Source organism: Prionailurus viverrinus, chromosome B1, assembly GCF_022837055.1.
Source record: "Prionailurus viverrinus isolate Anna chromosome B1, UM_Priviv_1.0, whole genome shotgun sequence".
Taxonomy (NCBI): domain Eukaryota; kingdom Metazoa; phylum Chordata; class Mammalia; order Carnivora; family Felidae; genus Prionailurus; species Prionailurus viverrinus.
This window is the reverse complement of record NC_062564.1, coordinates 132,979,196-132,996,488: the sequence shown is the minus strand read 5'-3', so window position 1 is coordinate 132,996,488 and position 17,293 is coordinate 132,979,196. Positions and strand designations below refer to the sequence as shown.

At 40.4% G+C, this 17,293-nt stretch overlaps 2 protein-coding genes across 2 annotated transcripts; both read right to left on the bottom strand.

Annotated features, from left to right (window-relative positions):
• Positions 1–2,265: 2,265 nt before the first annotated feature.
• Positions 2,266–2,970, bottom strand: PIGY (phosphatidylinositol glycan anchor biosynthesis class Y). Its single transcript, XM_047857697.1, has one exon. The coding sequence runs from the start codon at positions 2,968–2,970 to the stop codon at positions 2,755–2,757; it is 216 nt and encodes a 71-aa protein (XP_047713653.1). The 3' UTR covers positions 2,266–2,754.
• Positions 2,971–3,063: 93 nt separating this feature from the next.
• Positions 3,064–4,898, bottom strand: PYURF (PIGY upstream open reading frame). Its single transcript, XM_047857696.1, has 2 exons — positions 4,600–4,898; positions 3,064–3,205 (listed from the first exon to the last, which is right to left on the bottom strand). Exons 1-2 carry the CDS (start codon positions 4,803–4,805, stop codon positions 3,064–3,066), a joined length of 348 nt encoding a protein of 115 aa, XP_047713652.1. The 5' UTR covers positions 4,806–4,898.
• Positions 4,899–17,293: the final 12,395 nt, after the last annotated feature.

Sequence of the window (17,293 nt, the reverse complement as noted above, 5' to 3'; positions counted from 1 at the left end):
GTTAATACTGAACTCCCCCAGAGTATGCTTATCAGTGTCCTCAAAAATTATAAAATGCTTAACTTGCAAAAGCTGAAGTTGACTTTTCAGAGTATAGTGCTTGCTTTATCAGTAAAATTGTTCCATTTACATTGACAACAGTGAGATTTAGGGCTAATTAAAAGGAACAAGAACTCTTGATCAGAAATAACTGGAACTTCTATAATCTTCCAGGTTATTGGTATATTGCTGTATGGTGATTTAATTTTTTTTAAAGATTTAAAAAAAATTTTTTTTAATATTTATTTTTGAGAGACAGAGAGACAGAGCATGAGCAGGGGAGGGGCAGAGAGAGAGGGAGACACAGAATCCGAAGCAGGCTCCAGGCTCCGAGCTGTCAGCACAGAGCCCGATGCGGGGCTCGAACCCACAAACCGTCACGACCCGAGCTGAAGCCGGACACTTAACCGACTGAGCCACCCAGTCGCCCCTAATTTTAATTTTTTAAGTATTGTTGGCACACAATGTTACATTGGTTTCAGGTGTATACTTAGTGACTGGACAGCTCTCTACATTATGCTAAGGTCGCAACAAATATAGCTACCATCAGTCGCTATACTATTACAATACCATTGTTGACTATATTCCCTATGCTATACCTTTTATTCTCATGACCTATTCCATACATGGAGGCCTGTACCTCCCACTCTCCATCTATTTTGCTCATTCCCCCCACCACTCCCCTTTGGCAACCATCAGTTTGTTCTCTGTATGTCTATTTCTGCTTTTTGATTTTTGGATTCCACATGTAAATGACATCATATGGTATTTGCCTTTGACTTATTTCACTTAGCAGAATACCCTCAAGGTCCACCTATGCTGTTACAACTGGCAAGAACTCATTCTATTTTACATGAATAATATTCCATTGTATTTGTGATGCCAGTCAGGCTGAGGACCCAAGAAAGAGGACCTCAGGCCCCTCACTAAGAGGGTTCTTGGCTTTGTGTGAGAAAGATTTCAAGAGCAAGCCATTTAGACAACGGGACAAAGATTAAGTATATAAGAAAGGAGCTACTATTCATAGACAAAGTAGCAGTCTCCTCCCAGAAGAGGATCCCCTTTTGCCTCTAAGGGTTTTAGAAGTTTTTGTTTCATTAACTAACCATTTATAGGGAAGGGATTACTCTTTAACTGGGTTTCTTATTCACATTGAGCAGTTCATTTTTCCATTGTCTTAAGAGTTGTAGGATAACCCACAAGGAAGCAATTTTAAGGAAGACCATCTTTGTAGCTTTGATTACCATCAGGAGTGGTGTTTTGTGGTCTTCCAGTTGGATCTTGTGACTTTTTATGTCCTGCTTCTAGGTTAAGGGTCAGCCTAAAACCAAAATTGCTTTACTTTGGTCAACTTGTCTTCTAAGCCTCTCTTCCCTCTGGCCCCATATGTATGCCACATCTCATCCATTGAACTTACACTGCTTCCAGATCTCGGTATTGTAAATAATGCTGCAATAAATTGGGGTGCATATATTCTTTCAAATAAGTGTTTTTCTTTGGGTAAATACCCAGTACTGGAATTACTGGACCATACAACTTTTTGAGGAACCTCTATACTGTTTTTCATAGTGACTGCACCAATCTATACTCCCACCAACAGTGCACAAGTGTTCCTTTTTCTACACATCTTTGCCAACACTTATTTCTTCTATTTTTATTTTAGCCATTCTGACAGCTGTCAGGTGGTATCCCGTTGTGGTTTGAATTTTCATTTCTTCGACTATTAGTGATGTTGAGCATTTTTTCCTGTGTCTGTTGTCCACTTGTAAGTCTTCTTTGGAAAAATGTCTATGCAGGTCCTGCTCTTTTGTTGTTGAGTACCATAGGTGATTTTAAAAACATGATTTGTACTACAGAATACACTGAACTAATGCAGTGCTAAACTGATCTCCTAAGGCAGGAAAATAAACTGAAAGTGGTTCAAAACATAGCCCTCAGCCCAACAGGACACAAAATCTATTTCTAAGTCTTCCACCCCTACCTCTATCTCCAGAGATCTATATTTTCCTGGAATAGTATTCTATGTGGGGTATTAAGTGCCTATCTAAACACTGACTATATTTTAAAGTTTAGAATATTTTTATATTTTTCCTCTCTTAGAGCCACACTCTTATGATCAAACAAAAAACTGCACTTTTTTAAATGGAAAAGTGTATCTTATTTTATTATTCCTAATGTAAGCATTTGATGCCAAAGAAACAAAGGTAACTTTACAAACTCAGAATGTTTGCAAGTACATGAAATTTCCATTTTATTGTAGTTTTCTGTCATATGAGCTCAAATGTATTTCTCTACAACAACTTCAGCATAGCTGCTTTGGAATTATTTCAGTCATCTTTAACACGTGACTCTACCAAATACTTTAAATCTAAAATAGACATATAAAATTTTAATTAACTTTTAGATGAATGGGGTAAGAAATAAAGTCATCAGGTGATGGTTGGGATTGTTAATTTCCAACAAGAAACTGTTGAAATGTTTCTTCTGATACAATAGTTATAAATAAAACTTTTCAAAAAAACAAGGGTAGAACAAAAGTACAATAAAAGGAACTTCTGCAGCTTAAGCCTCCCATAGTCCTAAACCCGAGAGAAGCAAGGCAAAGCACCTTTCCTGCAAATTAAGTGGGTTTCCAGTATTTCCATGTAGTTAAGTTTTAGAAATACACACTCAAGACCTATCATTAATATATCTACTATCTTAGCTCTGGTTGTATTAATTATGCCTGAAGAGTTTAATACCCATCCAAGTCCAAAGGTGGAAGAACACATAAACTGGTATGGTAATGGGCAGGAGCAGACTGTAAAAGCACAGGCTTGCTGTGCTAGTGCAGTCCTGTGGGAAGTTTTCTTCCACAGAGGCTGAGTAGAACAGTCCTGCTAAAGAGACCAGTGGAATAAGGACAGTCAACGTAGGAAGAGACAGAAACATTATTCTCCCCTACTTATTACCTGCCAGTCTGACTTTTTAAAAGGTAAGTGGTATTAAGAAAATTTAGTTGTGTGTGTTGTTTTTAATTATCATCTAGTGCTGCTCCATTTCTTCTTGCTTCTTATTTTGATGTGTCATCCTAGCTGCCTGTGGTATCATATTAGGAATCCCATCAATAATTGGATAGGCTATTCCCAATTCTTCATTGATCAATTCATTTGTCGATGCTTCAAATCTGAGGGGGGCAAAAGGAAAACAGAATGAATTGTGGAAAATAAAATGCTTGGAAGAGCTTGCTTTTCAACAAACACCATTTATTCAATTCTTGACAGATTTAATTCCAAAAAAAAATCAGAATTAAACTGCTTTTAATTCTAAAAGCAGTATTAGCCAATTAGAACATTTCTCTTAGAAAATGAATCTCTATTTTCATTTTAGTCAGTTTTTCTCATATTTTATTTTTCACTTTATTCTCAAGCTATACCTGAATATGCATTCTTTAAATCCAGTCAAAAAGATCTCCCCTTTCCATCCAAACATTCCTTCCTTACTCTGGCCAACCCCAAAACCATCCCAGTTAATTTACTATTAAACAGTCACTACAGAAAAATTCAATTTCCCCGTTTTAGAATGCATGCATGCTTAACAGAGCAACCCTACTGATCCATTAGAAGGAAACCACTGAAAAATCAAGATATACAAAATAAAAGTTTGAGGAACATGAAAGCACAGAAAGAGGAAAGTCTGGAAAGCAATGGGTCTGCAGTGTGCTAGTTACACAACGAAAAGGTAGTTCGAATGGTTATTTCAAGGTATAAGAAAATGAATGAGTACATTCATTATGGAAAAAAATCTAGAAATAAAAATGCAAGAAGAATGAAAATTTAAAAAATGGCTAGCAATCTACCACCCAAAGATAACCACTGATAACATCTTGGTGTTTAGTATATTCAGTTTGCAATACTAGTGTTGTCAATGTTCAGTTTTAGTAGCCTGGAACTGTAGAGCTGTTTTCCTTAAAGGTTAAAGCCTTTCCAAAACCCAGCTTGTCCAGAACTAAGACCCAAAGAGGCAGCATACACAGCTTAAACGTTTACAATCGTCACGCATCAGCTGAACATTTTCACAAGAATCTGGAGACTACTACATAATTTTTCATCATCTTGTTTTAAAAATCTGAATGCCTTGGACCGGTCATGACTCCCAACAGCTCAAAAACCTGGCGATACATTAGAATCCGTTAGGGTCCTTTTAAGAAAACACCTTGCTGGTCCAGCCCCCAGACCGCCCAGCTGGGTAGGCCAGGGGTGGTGCCCGGGAATCTGCATTTAAAAAAAGGTGCCCTGGCGATTCGATTGCGAAACCAGTAAACGCTGCGATCCATCACTGTGGATCTGCGGTTTGATTTGGGCGGCCTAGGACTCGACTCCCCTCCGGCCTCCCCCCGCCCTTCCCGCCTCGGTGGGAGGTGCGCGATAGCTGAGCCGGCCGGGATCCAGAAAATGGCAGCAGGAAATACTCGGACTGACCTGAAGGGCGCCCCAGTGGCTGTGAACGGCCGCACGGCCATCCCACCCGGTCCCCGCCACCGGAGGGCGCGAAAGGAAACTCGCAGCCACCGAATCTCACCTGAGCGGCTTCTTGGAGAGTGGGCACACCAGGAACTCGAGCAGGGCCGGGTCGAAGACGCGGGGCGCGTTCCCCGTCTTCTCGCTCTTGTCTGCGGACCGCCACGACCCCGACGCGTGAAGGCACCTACGGGCGACCGCGGACGGCAGCGTGCATGTACCCCGCAGCGATAAGGCGAGGAGCCAGGCGCGCGCTCCGCTCAGCATGGTCTGGCAACCAGCGACCACACCGCAGCCCGGGCCGCGTCAGCGATCTCCGCGGCGAGCCCCTCACCTGCCAGACTCCGCCCCTGGTGCTGTAGAAATGCAGTCCCGGGGCCGAAAGGAGCCAGCGCTTTGGTTCCGAGGTCCCTCCCGATCCGACCGCTTTTTCCGCCGCACCGTTCGGTAGTTCTGAGCAGGGCCGGCAGCTGGTAGCCGGAGGGCTCTAGTGACTGTTCCACCGCATTTACAAATTACAAACAAACCCAATGCTTAAATTGGGTGAGTTGAGTTTTCAAACAAGGGGTTCCAGGCAGCCAGTGGCCTGACCTCAGAAGTCACACAGTGTTAAATTTGGCCTTACGTGGTAATCTCCAAAAGGAGGTTTCAAACACAGTCATATTGGGTATGTTAAAGCATTGGTTTGTTTTATGTAAATCTTTACCATAGCCCGTGTGACCTTGTTTGTCTTTTATTTTTTCTTGTCTTATTAAATTAAAAGTTTAGAACACGAAAAGAATCCCATAGGCCTCTTAATCCAAGATTCTTACCCTGTGGGACTCACTGTTCAACTGCATAATAAGGCACAACCAGTTAACTTCTGTAAATGAGCTTGGAGTCAGCAAGGAGTCTAAACAGTGTCATCAGGCGGATGTCCGTTGGTTGAATGGGAGATCCATTCAATAGATTTTTCAACCCCAAGTTTGCCCTAAGGAAGTGATAACAGGTTTGATCTTTTTACAGTGTAGTAGATTTGGGCTCTGGGCCCTGGGAGCTTGGTTTCTGGTCCATAGTTTACTAGCTGTGTGACTCCAGCAAATGACTTAACTACTCAGTTTCTTTATCTTAAGATAATGGCACCTACCTCATGAAATCTCCTCCTGGGGACTAAAATGGGATAATGCATCCAAAGAACATTTAGAAAAGTGAGATAACTTAATGCTTAATTAATGTTATCTGTTAAATTTATTTCCTCTGTTCTTTCCAGTTCTGTATGCTAGAAGATTCTTTTGTTAGTCAAAAAATTTTTCCTTGGAGTTGCGGCAAGATGGCGGCTTAGGAGGACGCTGGGCTCACCGCACGTCCTGCTGATCACTTAGATTCCATCTACACCTGCCTAAATAACCCAGAAAACCGCCAGAGGATTAGCAGAACAGAGTCGCCGGAGCCAAACGCAGACGAGAGGCCCACGGAAGAGGGTAGGAAGGGCGGCGAGGCGGTGCGCGCTCCATGGACTGGCGGGAGGGAGCCGGGGCGGAGGGGCGGCTCGCCGGCCAAGCAGAGCCCCCGAGTCGGGCTGGCAAAAGCGGAGGGGCCTGACGGACTGTGTTCCCACAACAAGCGCGACTTAGCGTCTGGGAGGTCAGAAATTAACAGCTCTGCTCGGAAAGCGGGAAGGCTGGAGGACAAAGGGAGGGAGAGCTGCTGAGCCCCCTGACAACAGAGCTCAGTTTGGTGGGGAACAAAGGCGCTCGCCAGCGCCATTTCCCCCGCCCATCCCCCAGCCGAATCCCAAAGGGAACTGGTTCCTGCCAGGGAACTTGCTCGCTCCGCGCAAACACCCAACTCTGCGCTTCTGCGGAGCCAAACCTCCAGCAGCGGATCTGACTCCCTCCCGCTGCCACAGGGCCCCTCCTGAAGTGGATCACCTAAGGAGAAGCGATCTAAGCCTGCCCCTCCTGCCCCCGAGCACCTTGCCTACCCACCCCAGCTAATACGCCAGATCCCCAGCATCACAAGCCTGGCAGGGTGCAAGTAGCCCAGACGAGCCACACCACCCCACAGTGAATCCCGCCCCTAGGAGAGGGGAAGAGAAGGCACACACCAGTCTGACTGTGGCCCCAGCGGTGGGCTGGGGGCAGACATCAGGTCTGACTGCGGCCCCGCCCACCAACTCCAGGTATACACCACAGCACAGGGGAAGTGCCCTGCAGGTCCTCACCACGCCAGGGACTATCCAAAATGACCAAGCGGAAGAACTCCCCCCAGAAGAATCTCCAGGAAATAACAACAGCTAATGAGCTGATCAAAAAGGATTTAAATAATATAACAGAAAGTGAATTTAGAATAATAGTCATAAAATTAATCGCTGGGCTTGAAAACAGTATACAGGACAGCAGAGAATCTCTTGCTACAGAGATCAAGGGACTAAGGAACAGTCACGAGGAGCTGAAAAACGCTTTAAACGAAATGCATAACAAAATGGAAACCACCACAGCTCGGCTTGAAGAGGCAGAGGAGAGAATAGGTGAACTAGAAGATAAAGTTATGGAAAAAGAGGAAGCTGAGAAAAAGAGAGATAAAAAAATCCAGGAGTATGAAGGGAAAATTAGAGAATTAAGTGATACACTAAAAAGAAATAATATACGCATAATTGGTATCCCAGAGGAGGAAGAGAGAGGGAAAGGTGCTGAAGGGGTACTTGAAGAAATCATAGCTGAGAACTTCCCTGAACTGGGGAAGGAAAAAGGCATTGAAATCCAAGAGGCACAGAGAACTCCCTTCAGACGTAACTTGAATCGATCTTCTGCACGACATATCATAGTGAAACTGGCAAAATACAAGGATAAAGAGAAAATTCTGAAAGCAGCAAGGGGTAAACGTGCCCTCACATATAAAGGGAGACCTATAAGACTCGTGACTGATCTCTCTTTTGAAACTTGGCAGGCCAGAAAGAATTGGCAAGAGATTTTCAGGGTGCTAGACAGAAAAAATATGCAGCCAAGAATCCTTTATCCAGCAAGTCTGTCATTTAGAATAGAAGGAGAGATAAAGGTCTTCCCAAACAAACAAAAACTGAAGGAATTTGTCACCACTAAACCAGCCCTACAAGAGATCCTAAGGGGGACCCTGTGAGACAAAGTCCCAGAGACATCACTATAAGCATAAAACATACAGACATCACAATGACTCTAAACCCGTATCTTTCTATAATAACACTGAATGTAAATGGATTAAATGCGCCAACCAAAAGACATAGGGTATCAGAATGGATAAAAAAACAAGACCCATCTATTTGCTGTCTACAAGAGACTCATTTTAGACCTGAGGACACCTTTAGATTGAGAGTGAGGGGATGGAGAACTATTTATCATGCGACTGGAAGCCAAAGGAAAGCTGGAGTAGCCATACTTATATCAGACAAACTAGACTTTAAATTAAAGGCTGTAACAAGAGATGAAGAAGGACATTATATAATAGTTACAGGGTCTATCCATCAGGAAGAGCTAACAATTATCAATGTCTATGCACCGAATACCGGAGCCCCCAAATATATAAAACAATTACTCATAAACATAAGCAACCTTATTGATAAGAATGTGGTAATTGCAGGGGACTTTAATACACCACTTACAGAAATGGATAGATCAACTAGACACACGGTCAATAAAGAAACAAGGGCCCTGAATGAGACATTGGATGAGATGGACTTAACAGATATATTTAGAACTCTGCATCCCAAAGCAACAGAATATACTTTCTTCTCGAGTGCACATGGAACATTCTCCAAGATAGATCATATACTGGGTCACAAAACAGCCCTTCATAAGTTTACAAGAATTGAAATTATACCATGCTTACTTTCAGACCACAATGCCATGAAGCTTGAAATCAACCACAGGAAAAAGTCTGGAAAACCTCCAAAAGCATGGAGGTTAAAGAACACCCTACTAGCGAATGAGTGGGTCAACCAGGCAATTAGAGAAGAAATTAAAAAATATATGGAAACAAACGAAAATGAAAATACAACAATCCAAACGCTTTGGGACGCAGCAAAGGCAGTCCTGAGAGGAAAATACATTGCAATCCAGGCCTATCTCAAGAAACAAGAAAAATCCCAAATACAAAATCTAACAGCACACCTAAAGGAACTAGAAGCAGAACAGCAAAGGCAGCCTAAGCCCAGCAGAAGAAGAGAAATAATAAAGATCAGAGCAGAAATAAACAATATAGAAACTAAAAAAACTGTAGAGCAGATCAACGAAACCAAGAGTTGGTTTTTTGAAAAAATAAACAAAATTGACAAACCTCTAGCCAGGCTTCTCAAAAAGAAAAGGGAGATGACCCAAATAGATAAAATCATGAATGAAAATGGAACTATTACAACCAATCCCTCAGAGATACAAACAATTATCAGGGAATACTATGAAAACTTATATGCCAACAAATTGGACAACCTGGAAGAAATGGACGAATTCCTGAACACCCACACGCTTCCAAAACTCAATCAGGAGGAAATAGAAAGCTTGAACAGACCCATAACCAGCGAAGAAATTGAATCGGTTATCAAAAATCTCCCAACAAATAAGAGTCCAGGACCAGATGGCTTCCCAGGGGAGTTCTACCAGACGTTTAAAGCAGAGATAATACCTATCCTTCTCAAGCTATTCCAAGAAATAGAAAGGGAAGGAAAACTTTCAGACTCATTCTATGAAGCCAGTATTACTTTGATTCCTAAACCAGACAGAGACCCAGTAAAAAAAGAGAACTACAGGCCAATATCCCTGATGAATATGGATGCAAAAATTCTCAATAAGATACTAGCAAATCGAATTCAACGGCATATAAAAAGAATTATTCACCATGATCAAGTGGGATTCATTCCTGGGATGCAGGGCTGGTTCAACATTCGCAAATCAATCAACGTGATACATCACATTAACAAAAAAAGAGAGAAGAACCATATGATCCTGTCAATCGATGCAGAAAAGGCCTTCGACAAAATCCAGCACCCTTTCTTAATAAAAACCCTTGAGAAAGTCGGGATAGAAGGAACATACTTAAAGATCATAAAAGCCATTTATGAAAAGCCCACAGCTAACATCATCCTCAACGGGGAAAAACTGAAAGCTTTTTCCCTGAGATCAGGAACACGACAAGGATGCCCACTCTCACCGCTGCTGTTTAACATAGTGCTGGAAGTTCTAGCATCAGCAATCAGACAACAAAAGGAAATCAAAGGCATCAAAATTGGCAAAGATGAAGTCAAGCTTTCGCTTTTTGCAGATGACATGATATTATACATGGAAAATCCGATAGACTCCACCAAAAGTCTGCTAGAACTGATACAGGAATTCAGCAAAGTTGCAGGCTACAAAATCAATGTACAGAAATCAGTTGCATTCTTATACACTAACAATGAAGCAACAGAAAGACAAATAAAGAAACTGATACCATTCACAATTGCACCAAGAAGCATAAAATACCTAGGAATAAATCTAACCAAAGATGTAAAGGATCTGTATGCTGAAAACTATAGAAAGCTTCTGAAGGAAATTGAAGAAGATTTAAAGAAATGGAAAGACATTCCCTGCTCATGGATTGGAAAAATAAATATTGTCAAAATGTCAATACTACCCAAAGCTATCTACACATTCAATGCAATCCCAATCAAAATTGCACCAGCATTCTTCTCGAAACTAGAACAAGCAATCCTAAAATTCATATGGAACCACAAAAGGCCCCGAATAGCCAAAGGAATTTTGAAGAAGAAGACCAAAGCAGGAGGCATCACAATCCCAGACTTTAGCCTCTACTACAAAGCTGTCATCATCAAGACAGCATGGTATTGGCACCAAAACAGACACATAGACCAATGGAATAGAATAGAAACCCCAGAACTAGACCCACAAACGTATGGCCAACTCATCTTTGACAAAGCAGGAAAGAACATCCAATGGAAAAAAGACAGCCTCTTTAACAAATGGTGCTGGGAGAACTGGACAGCAACATGCAGAAGGTTGAAACTAGACCACTTTCTCACACCATTCACAAAAATAAACTCAAAATGGATAAAGGACCTAAATGTGAGACAGGAAACCATCAAAACCTTAGAGGAGAAAGCAGGAAAAGACCTCTCTGACCTCAGCCGTAGCAATCTCTTACTCGACACATCCCCAAAGGCAAGGGAATTAAAAGCAAAAGTGAATTACTGGGACCTTATGAAGATAAAAAGCTTCTGCACAGCAAAGGAAACAACCAACAAAACTAAAAGGCAACCAACGGAATGGGAAAAGATATTTGCAAATGACATATCGGACAAAGGGCTAGTATCCAAAATCTATAAAGAGCTCACCAAACTCCACACCCGAAAAACAAATAACCCAGTGAAGAAATGGGCAGAAAACATGAATAGACACTTCTCTAAAGAAGACATCCGGATGGCCAACAGACACATGAAAAGATGTTCAGCGTCGCTCCTTATCAGGGAAATACAAATCAAAACCACACTCAGGTATCACCTCACGCCAGTCAGAGTGGCCAAAATGAACAAATCAGGAGACTATAGATGCTGGAGAGGATGTGGAGAAACGGGAACCCTCTTGCACTGTTGGTGGGAATGCAAATTGGTGCAGCCGCTCTGGAAAGCAGTGTGGAGGTTCCTCAGAAAATTAAAAATAGACCTACCCTATGACCCAGCAATAGCACTGCTAGGAATTTATCCAAGGGACACAGGAGCACTGATGCATAGGGCCACTTGTACCCCAATGTTCATAGCAGCACTCTCAACAATAGCCAAATTATGGAAAGAGCCTAAATGTCCATCAACTGATGAATGGATAAAGAAATTGTGGTTTATATACACAATGGAATATTACATGGCAATGAGAAAAAATGAAATATGGCCTTTTGTAGCAACGTGGATGGAACTGGAGAGTGTGATGCTAAGTGAAATAAGCCATACAGAGAAAGACAGATACCATATGGTCTCACTCCTATGTGGATCCTGAGAAACTTAACAGGAACCCATGGGGGAGGGGAAGGAAAAAAAAAAAAAAAAGAGGTTAGAAAGGGAGAGAGCCAAAGCATAAGAGACTGTTAAAAACTGAGAACAAACTGAGGGTTGATGGGGGGTGGGAGGGAGGAGAGGGTGGGTGATGGGTATTGAGGAGGGCACCTTTTGGGATGAGCACTGGGTGTTGTATGGAAACCAATTTGTCAATAAATTTCAGAAAAAAAAAAAATAAATAAAATAAAATAAAACCTTAATTAAAAAAATAAAAAAATAAAAAAAAAAAAAAAAAAAAAAAATTTTTCCTTTTGTTTTGCTGCATATCGACTTGAACCTTTTTTGTATCATTGGATTTTATCATTTTACACTTTGAGGTCTTGGGAGGTAGGAGAGGGAGGGGTGTACACCGATACAAATACAAGATTATATTTGCAAATTTCCCTTCCACTCAGCAGTGTGAAAATGAATTGAGAAATTTTTATACTGTTTATTTACTCTATTTTTAAAAATCCACTACATTATTTGATGCTGTTTGTTCGCTAATGCTCAGAAGACTTCAGCATCAAGCAGTTTTCAGGGAGGTAGCCTCAAGAGGGACCATTGTAAAGTTCCTATGTTTGCTTTCACAGTATTTCCTACTAAGGCAGTAGCAGGAATTAATATTTCAGTTGTAGTTAGTTGATACTCTGGGCCCTACAGAAGGAGTGGAGTATAAGAAAGATATATTTTAACTATATTTCATCAAGCTGCGAGGAAGCAAGCCTTGACTTCTGCCAGCACTGAGTGGACCCAAGCAGGCTGGGCAGCCCTGGGGTCTTAGCCCTTGTGGGGCAGAGGCAGGCAACTTTATTTGAGACCAGTTTCATTACCCTCAGTTTGGCCTGACTGGCTGACTGATTGCTATCACCTGGGTTTTCTAACCAGTTATAAATAAATTAGTTTCAGTTTGCCTCCACACAGAAGGTTCAAAGCAGGTCAGTTTACTTTCATTTACTTCAAATTTGTAACACCAAAAATCAACGATCAATATTTAGGAACATCTGAGTGTGTAATGTATTAGTCCAAACCACGTAAATATTAATTTATACAATGTCCTTAAATAGCCCTTAGTAATTAAGGAGTATAACTCATTTCTGCATGAAGTATATATACTAAGCTCAATGTAGATGACAATATAGAATTGTAAAGTCATTAGTCCTTTTTTACTGTTGGCATGACTATCATCTTTCCCATCACAGAGCACTGTGCACATGTGTAATTTTGTGATGAGTCCTGGGTTCAGCTAGTGTAGAGCTGTGTGATTTTGGAGAGGTTACTTACACTCTTTGCCCTAATCTTCTCATCTCTAAGGTAGTATGATAATAGTACCCACCTTACTAGAGTTGTTGGGAGGATTAAATAAAATAATACAAGTGAAGCAGTTAGCACAGGGGCTGGTTTACACTGTACATTTAAAAATGCCAGCAGCTGCAAAATGACTTGTTGTGGTGAAGTTGGTGAAAATCTGGTGAAAAAGGGAAAGCACAATGTATCACTGGGCACCTTAATTTTAACTGACATAGAATTTTTATCTTTTCCAATATGGATAATACTGACACACAGCTCTTTGGCTATCATATATATTAAGTGAGTTAATAATCTTCGGGCAGATTAGAGTCTAGAATATATATTTAAATAAATTCCCATAAATACCAAATTTGAGGGGCATTGAAATTTGGGAGTCTGATCCAGGGAAAGTTAAAATCCATTTTCCACTAGATGGCATCATCCAATAGTTGAACTAGTATTTATTCCTGCTTGTATTTTTCTTTCTGTGATTACAAGGGTAATAGATGTATTTATTGTGAGGAATCAGCTCATATGGTTATGGAGGCTGAGAAGTCCCACAACCTACCATCTGGTTGGTGTTCCATGGGATGGGACAAATGTGTAATGACATGTATCCACCATTATAGTATCATACAGAATAATTTCACTGCCCTAAAAATCCCCTGTGCTTTACTTGCTCATCCCTTCTTCTCCCCTAACCCCTGGAAACCACAGAAATTTTTACTGCTATAGTTTTGCCTTTTCCTGAATGTTATATAGTTGGAATCATACAGTAGGTAGGCTTTTCAGATTGGCTTCTTTAACTTAGCAATATACATTTAAGGTTTCTCTGTGTCTTTTCATGATTTGATAGCTAATTTCTTTTAACTATTGAATAATATTTTGTTTTCTGGATATACCATCATTTATTAATCCATTTACCAATTTAATGACATCTTGGTTGCTTCTCAATTTTGGCAACTATGGGAAAAGCTACTATAAACATTCATATGCAAGTTTTTATGTGGACATACATTTTTAACGCATTTGGGTAAACACCAAGGACTGTGATTTCAGATCATATGGTAAGAGTGTATTTAGTTTTGTAAGAAACTGCCAAACTGTCTTCCAAAGTGACTGTACCATTTTGCATTTCCAACAGCAATGCCTAAGAGTTTCTGTTGTTCTGCATCGTTGCCAGCATTTGGTATTGTCTGCCTTTTGGATTTTCACCATTCTAGTAGGTATGCAGTGGCTGTCTCCTTATTTTAACTTGCAAGTCTCTGGGGATGTATGGAGTTGAACATCTTTTCCTATGTTTATTTTCTACCTGTATATTATCTTTAGTGAGGTGTCTATTCAGATCTTTTGTACATTTTTAAAATTGGATTATTCATTCATATTCAGTTAATGCGGACTCTTGATCTCAGCTCAGGACTTGATCTCAGGGTTGTGAGTTCAAGCTCCGCATTGGGCCCAGTGTGGAGCCTACTTAAAGAATAAATTGGAGGGGCGCCTGGGTGGCGCAGTCGGTTAAGCGTCCAACTTCAGCCAGGTCACGATCTCGCAGTCCGTGAGTTCGAGCCCCGCGTCAGGCTCTGGGCTGATGGCTCAGAGCCTGGAGCCTGTTTCCGATTCTGTGTCTCCCTCTCTCTCTGCCCCTCCCCCGTTCATGCTCTGTCTCTCTCTGTCCCAAAAATAAATAAACGTTGAAAAAAAATTAAAAAAAAAAAAAAAAGAATAAATTGGATTGTTCATTTTCTTACCATTGAGCTTTAGGAGTTCTTTGAACATTTGTCCTTTGTCAGGTATGTCTTTTGAAATATTTTTCCTAGTCTGCAACTTGTCTTTCATTCTCTTTATATGTTTATTATACCAGAATAAATAAAAGATCAGAATCCTGAGACACATATAAATCCAAAGTATCTTTTCATTAAAGATCTTTTATTTTTACTCAAGATAATCTTAAGTAACCAATATCTATTTCCTCCACACATTCTTTCACCTTCTGTTTGCAGTGTTTCTCTCCTTTGTTGCTGAACACTTTCAAAGATGTGAGCAGAGATTTTTGACCCCATGTAACCCTAATCTATGAGAGGCACACAAAAAAGAGGTGCACCCAAGATAACGCATTGTGGTCCTAATTGAGCCACTGTTTCTCTTCCTGGAGTGACTGCAAGATAGTTGATAGTGATAACATTCAATTACAATTTGAATGTTCTCATTTGGCACATTGAATGTCAAGTCTCCTCCAATCTCATACAGTGATATTACAAGGTAGAAAGAATGCAAATATTTCTCATGGCATAATGTAAGACACAAAAATGGCAGAACATTCCAGTCTCTGTTTCATTCCCTTGTTATAATGAACACAACCTTCTTATGGGAATGGAGTGGCCTACTTCAATGTACCTTGCTTTGTATGTGATAGTTTAACAAGTTAGATATTCACAAGTGTAGACAAATGGTCAAGAACTCCCAACCTATTTCCATGGGATTGTGCGAAGGTTCTTAGCACAGTGGCTTATGAGTCCCTCAAAAAACTAACCTCTGCCTCTCTAGCAGCTTTTCTCACTGTGGCCACTTCCCATCTTGGATTCAGCCATTCTGAATCATTTTCTGTTCCACTAATAGCCTAGGCTGTTCTATAGCTCCATGTCCTTTGCTCATGCCATTACACCTGCCCTGAATATCTTTTTCTCCTTTTGTCCACCTAAAGCACTTACTGGTCTTTAAGACCCAGTTTTAACACTGCCTCTTTTATGAAGATTTTTCTAATTTCTTCCTTTTCCCTGTACCCTAGGTATTAGCCAACCCATCCATCATGTACAATGATACACTACACACAGACACACATAATGCCTGTACTGCTTCATCGCCATTATTCATTTATATGTAAGATTCTTTGGGTCACATACCATGTATGCTTTATTTCTTTATATCTGCATCTAGCACAATGACTGGCCCATAGTAGGTTTTAAAAAATGCCTATAAAATGAATGTAGTATGTCAGTACCAGATGTTTCATTGTTCCTCTTGTCAGCAGAAAAAAATTATTATGCAATTATAAAACATGCCAGGAACATGGCTACCAGTGAAAAGAATAGCACAACAAATTTCTTTTTCAATGTAGAGAAATTTTAAACACATAAACTATTTTTCCAGACTGGCTATAATTTTGAGCAACATAAGTTAGGGCAGAGGTACTAGAAGGAGTATTGTATTAGATCCGTCTTCTAAATTATTTTTTGGTTTGAGTTTATGTATTTTTAAAATTTGCATAAAAGTGGGGCACCTGGGTAGCTCAGTTGTTTAAGCATCTGACTTTGGCTTAGGTCGTGATCTCACGGTTCATGAGTTTGAGCCCCATGTCAGGTTCTGTGCTGACAGCTCAGAGCCTGGAGCCTGCTTTGGATTCTGTGTCTCCTCTCTCTGCCCCTCCCCTGCTCACACTCTGTCTCTCCCTCTCAAAAATAAATAAACATTAAAAAAAATTTTGTTTAATGTACATAAAAGTTACAAAAGTAAAACAAATAATTCTTATATACTCTCATTGAGATTCCCTAAGTTAACAACTCTATAGCTAGTTTTTAGAAAGCTATTTGAGAGTAACTTGCAGAAATGAGGTTTAACCACTCCAAAACTTAACAGAAAACATTTTCTTACATTACCATGATACAATGATCTAAATCAGGAAATTAATATTTATACAATGTTATTATAAAATCTACAGATTAAAACTTTACCAGTTGTCCCATTAATGTACTTTTTATAGCAAAAGAAAAAAAACATTTCTGGTCCAGGATCCAATCCACCATCAACCATTATATTTGTTTCCCATATCTTATTTGTCTCTTTTAGTATGAGATAGTTTTTGTTTTTTTGTCTTCCATGATCTTGACATATTGAAGCATACAGGCCAGTTACTTCTCAGCAAGCCCATTCCTTGACTTGAATTGTGTGATATTTCCTCATGATTAGATTCAGGTTATACATTTTTGCCAGGAATACCAAAGAGTGATATTATGTCCTTTTCAGTTCTTCATACTAAGAAGCATCACTTGTGATGCTCATTCTACACATTTTACTAAAGTGGTGCCTGCAAGCTGTCTCTGCTATAAATTACTATTTTTCTCTGTGTAATTAAAAATCATGGGGGTTACATAAGTATCATATAGAGATGAGTTTATATGTAAGGCAAAAACAAGAGAGCAAGTTTCTTAAGTGATCTAATGGGAAATTGTGTAGTTCTGTGGCAAATTGTTTAGCTCTGTTATTTGATTTTTCTAGAAATTGCATATAAAAATTAGAAGACTGTTTAAAATGGCAATTTTCTGGGGTGCCTGGGTGGCTCAGTTGGTTAAGCAGCTGACTCTAGATTTCAGCTCAGGTCCTGATCTCACAGTTGTGAGATTGAGCCCTGTGTCAAGCCCCTGCAGGCTCAGTGTGGAGC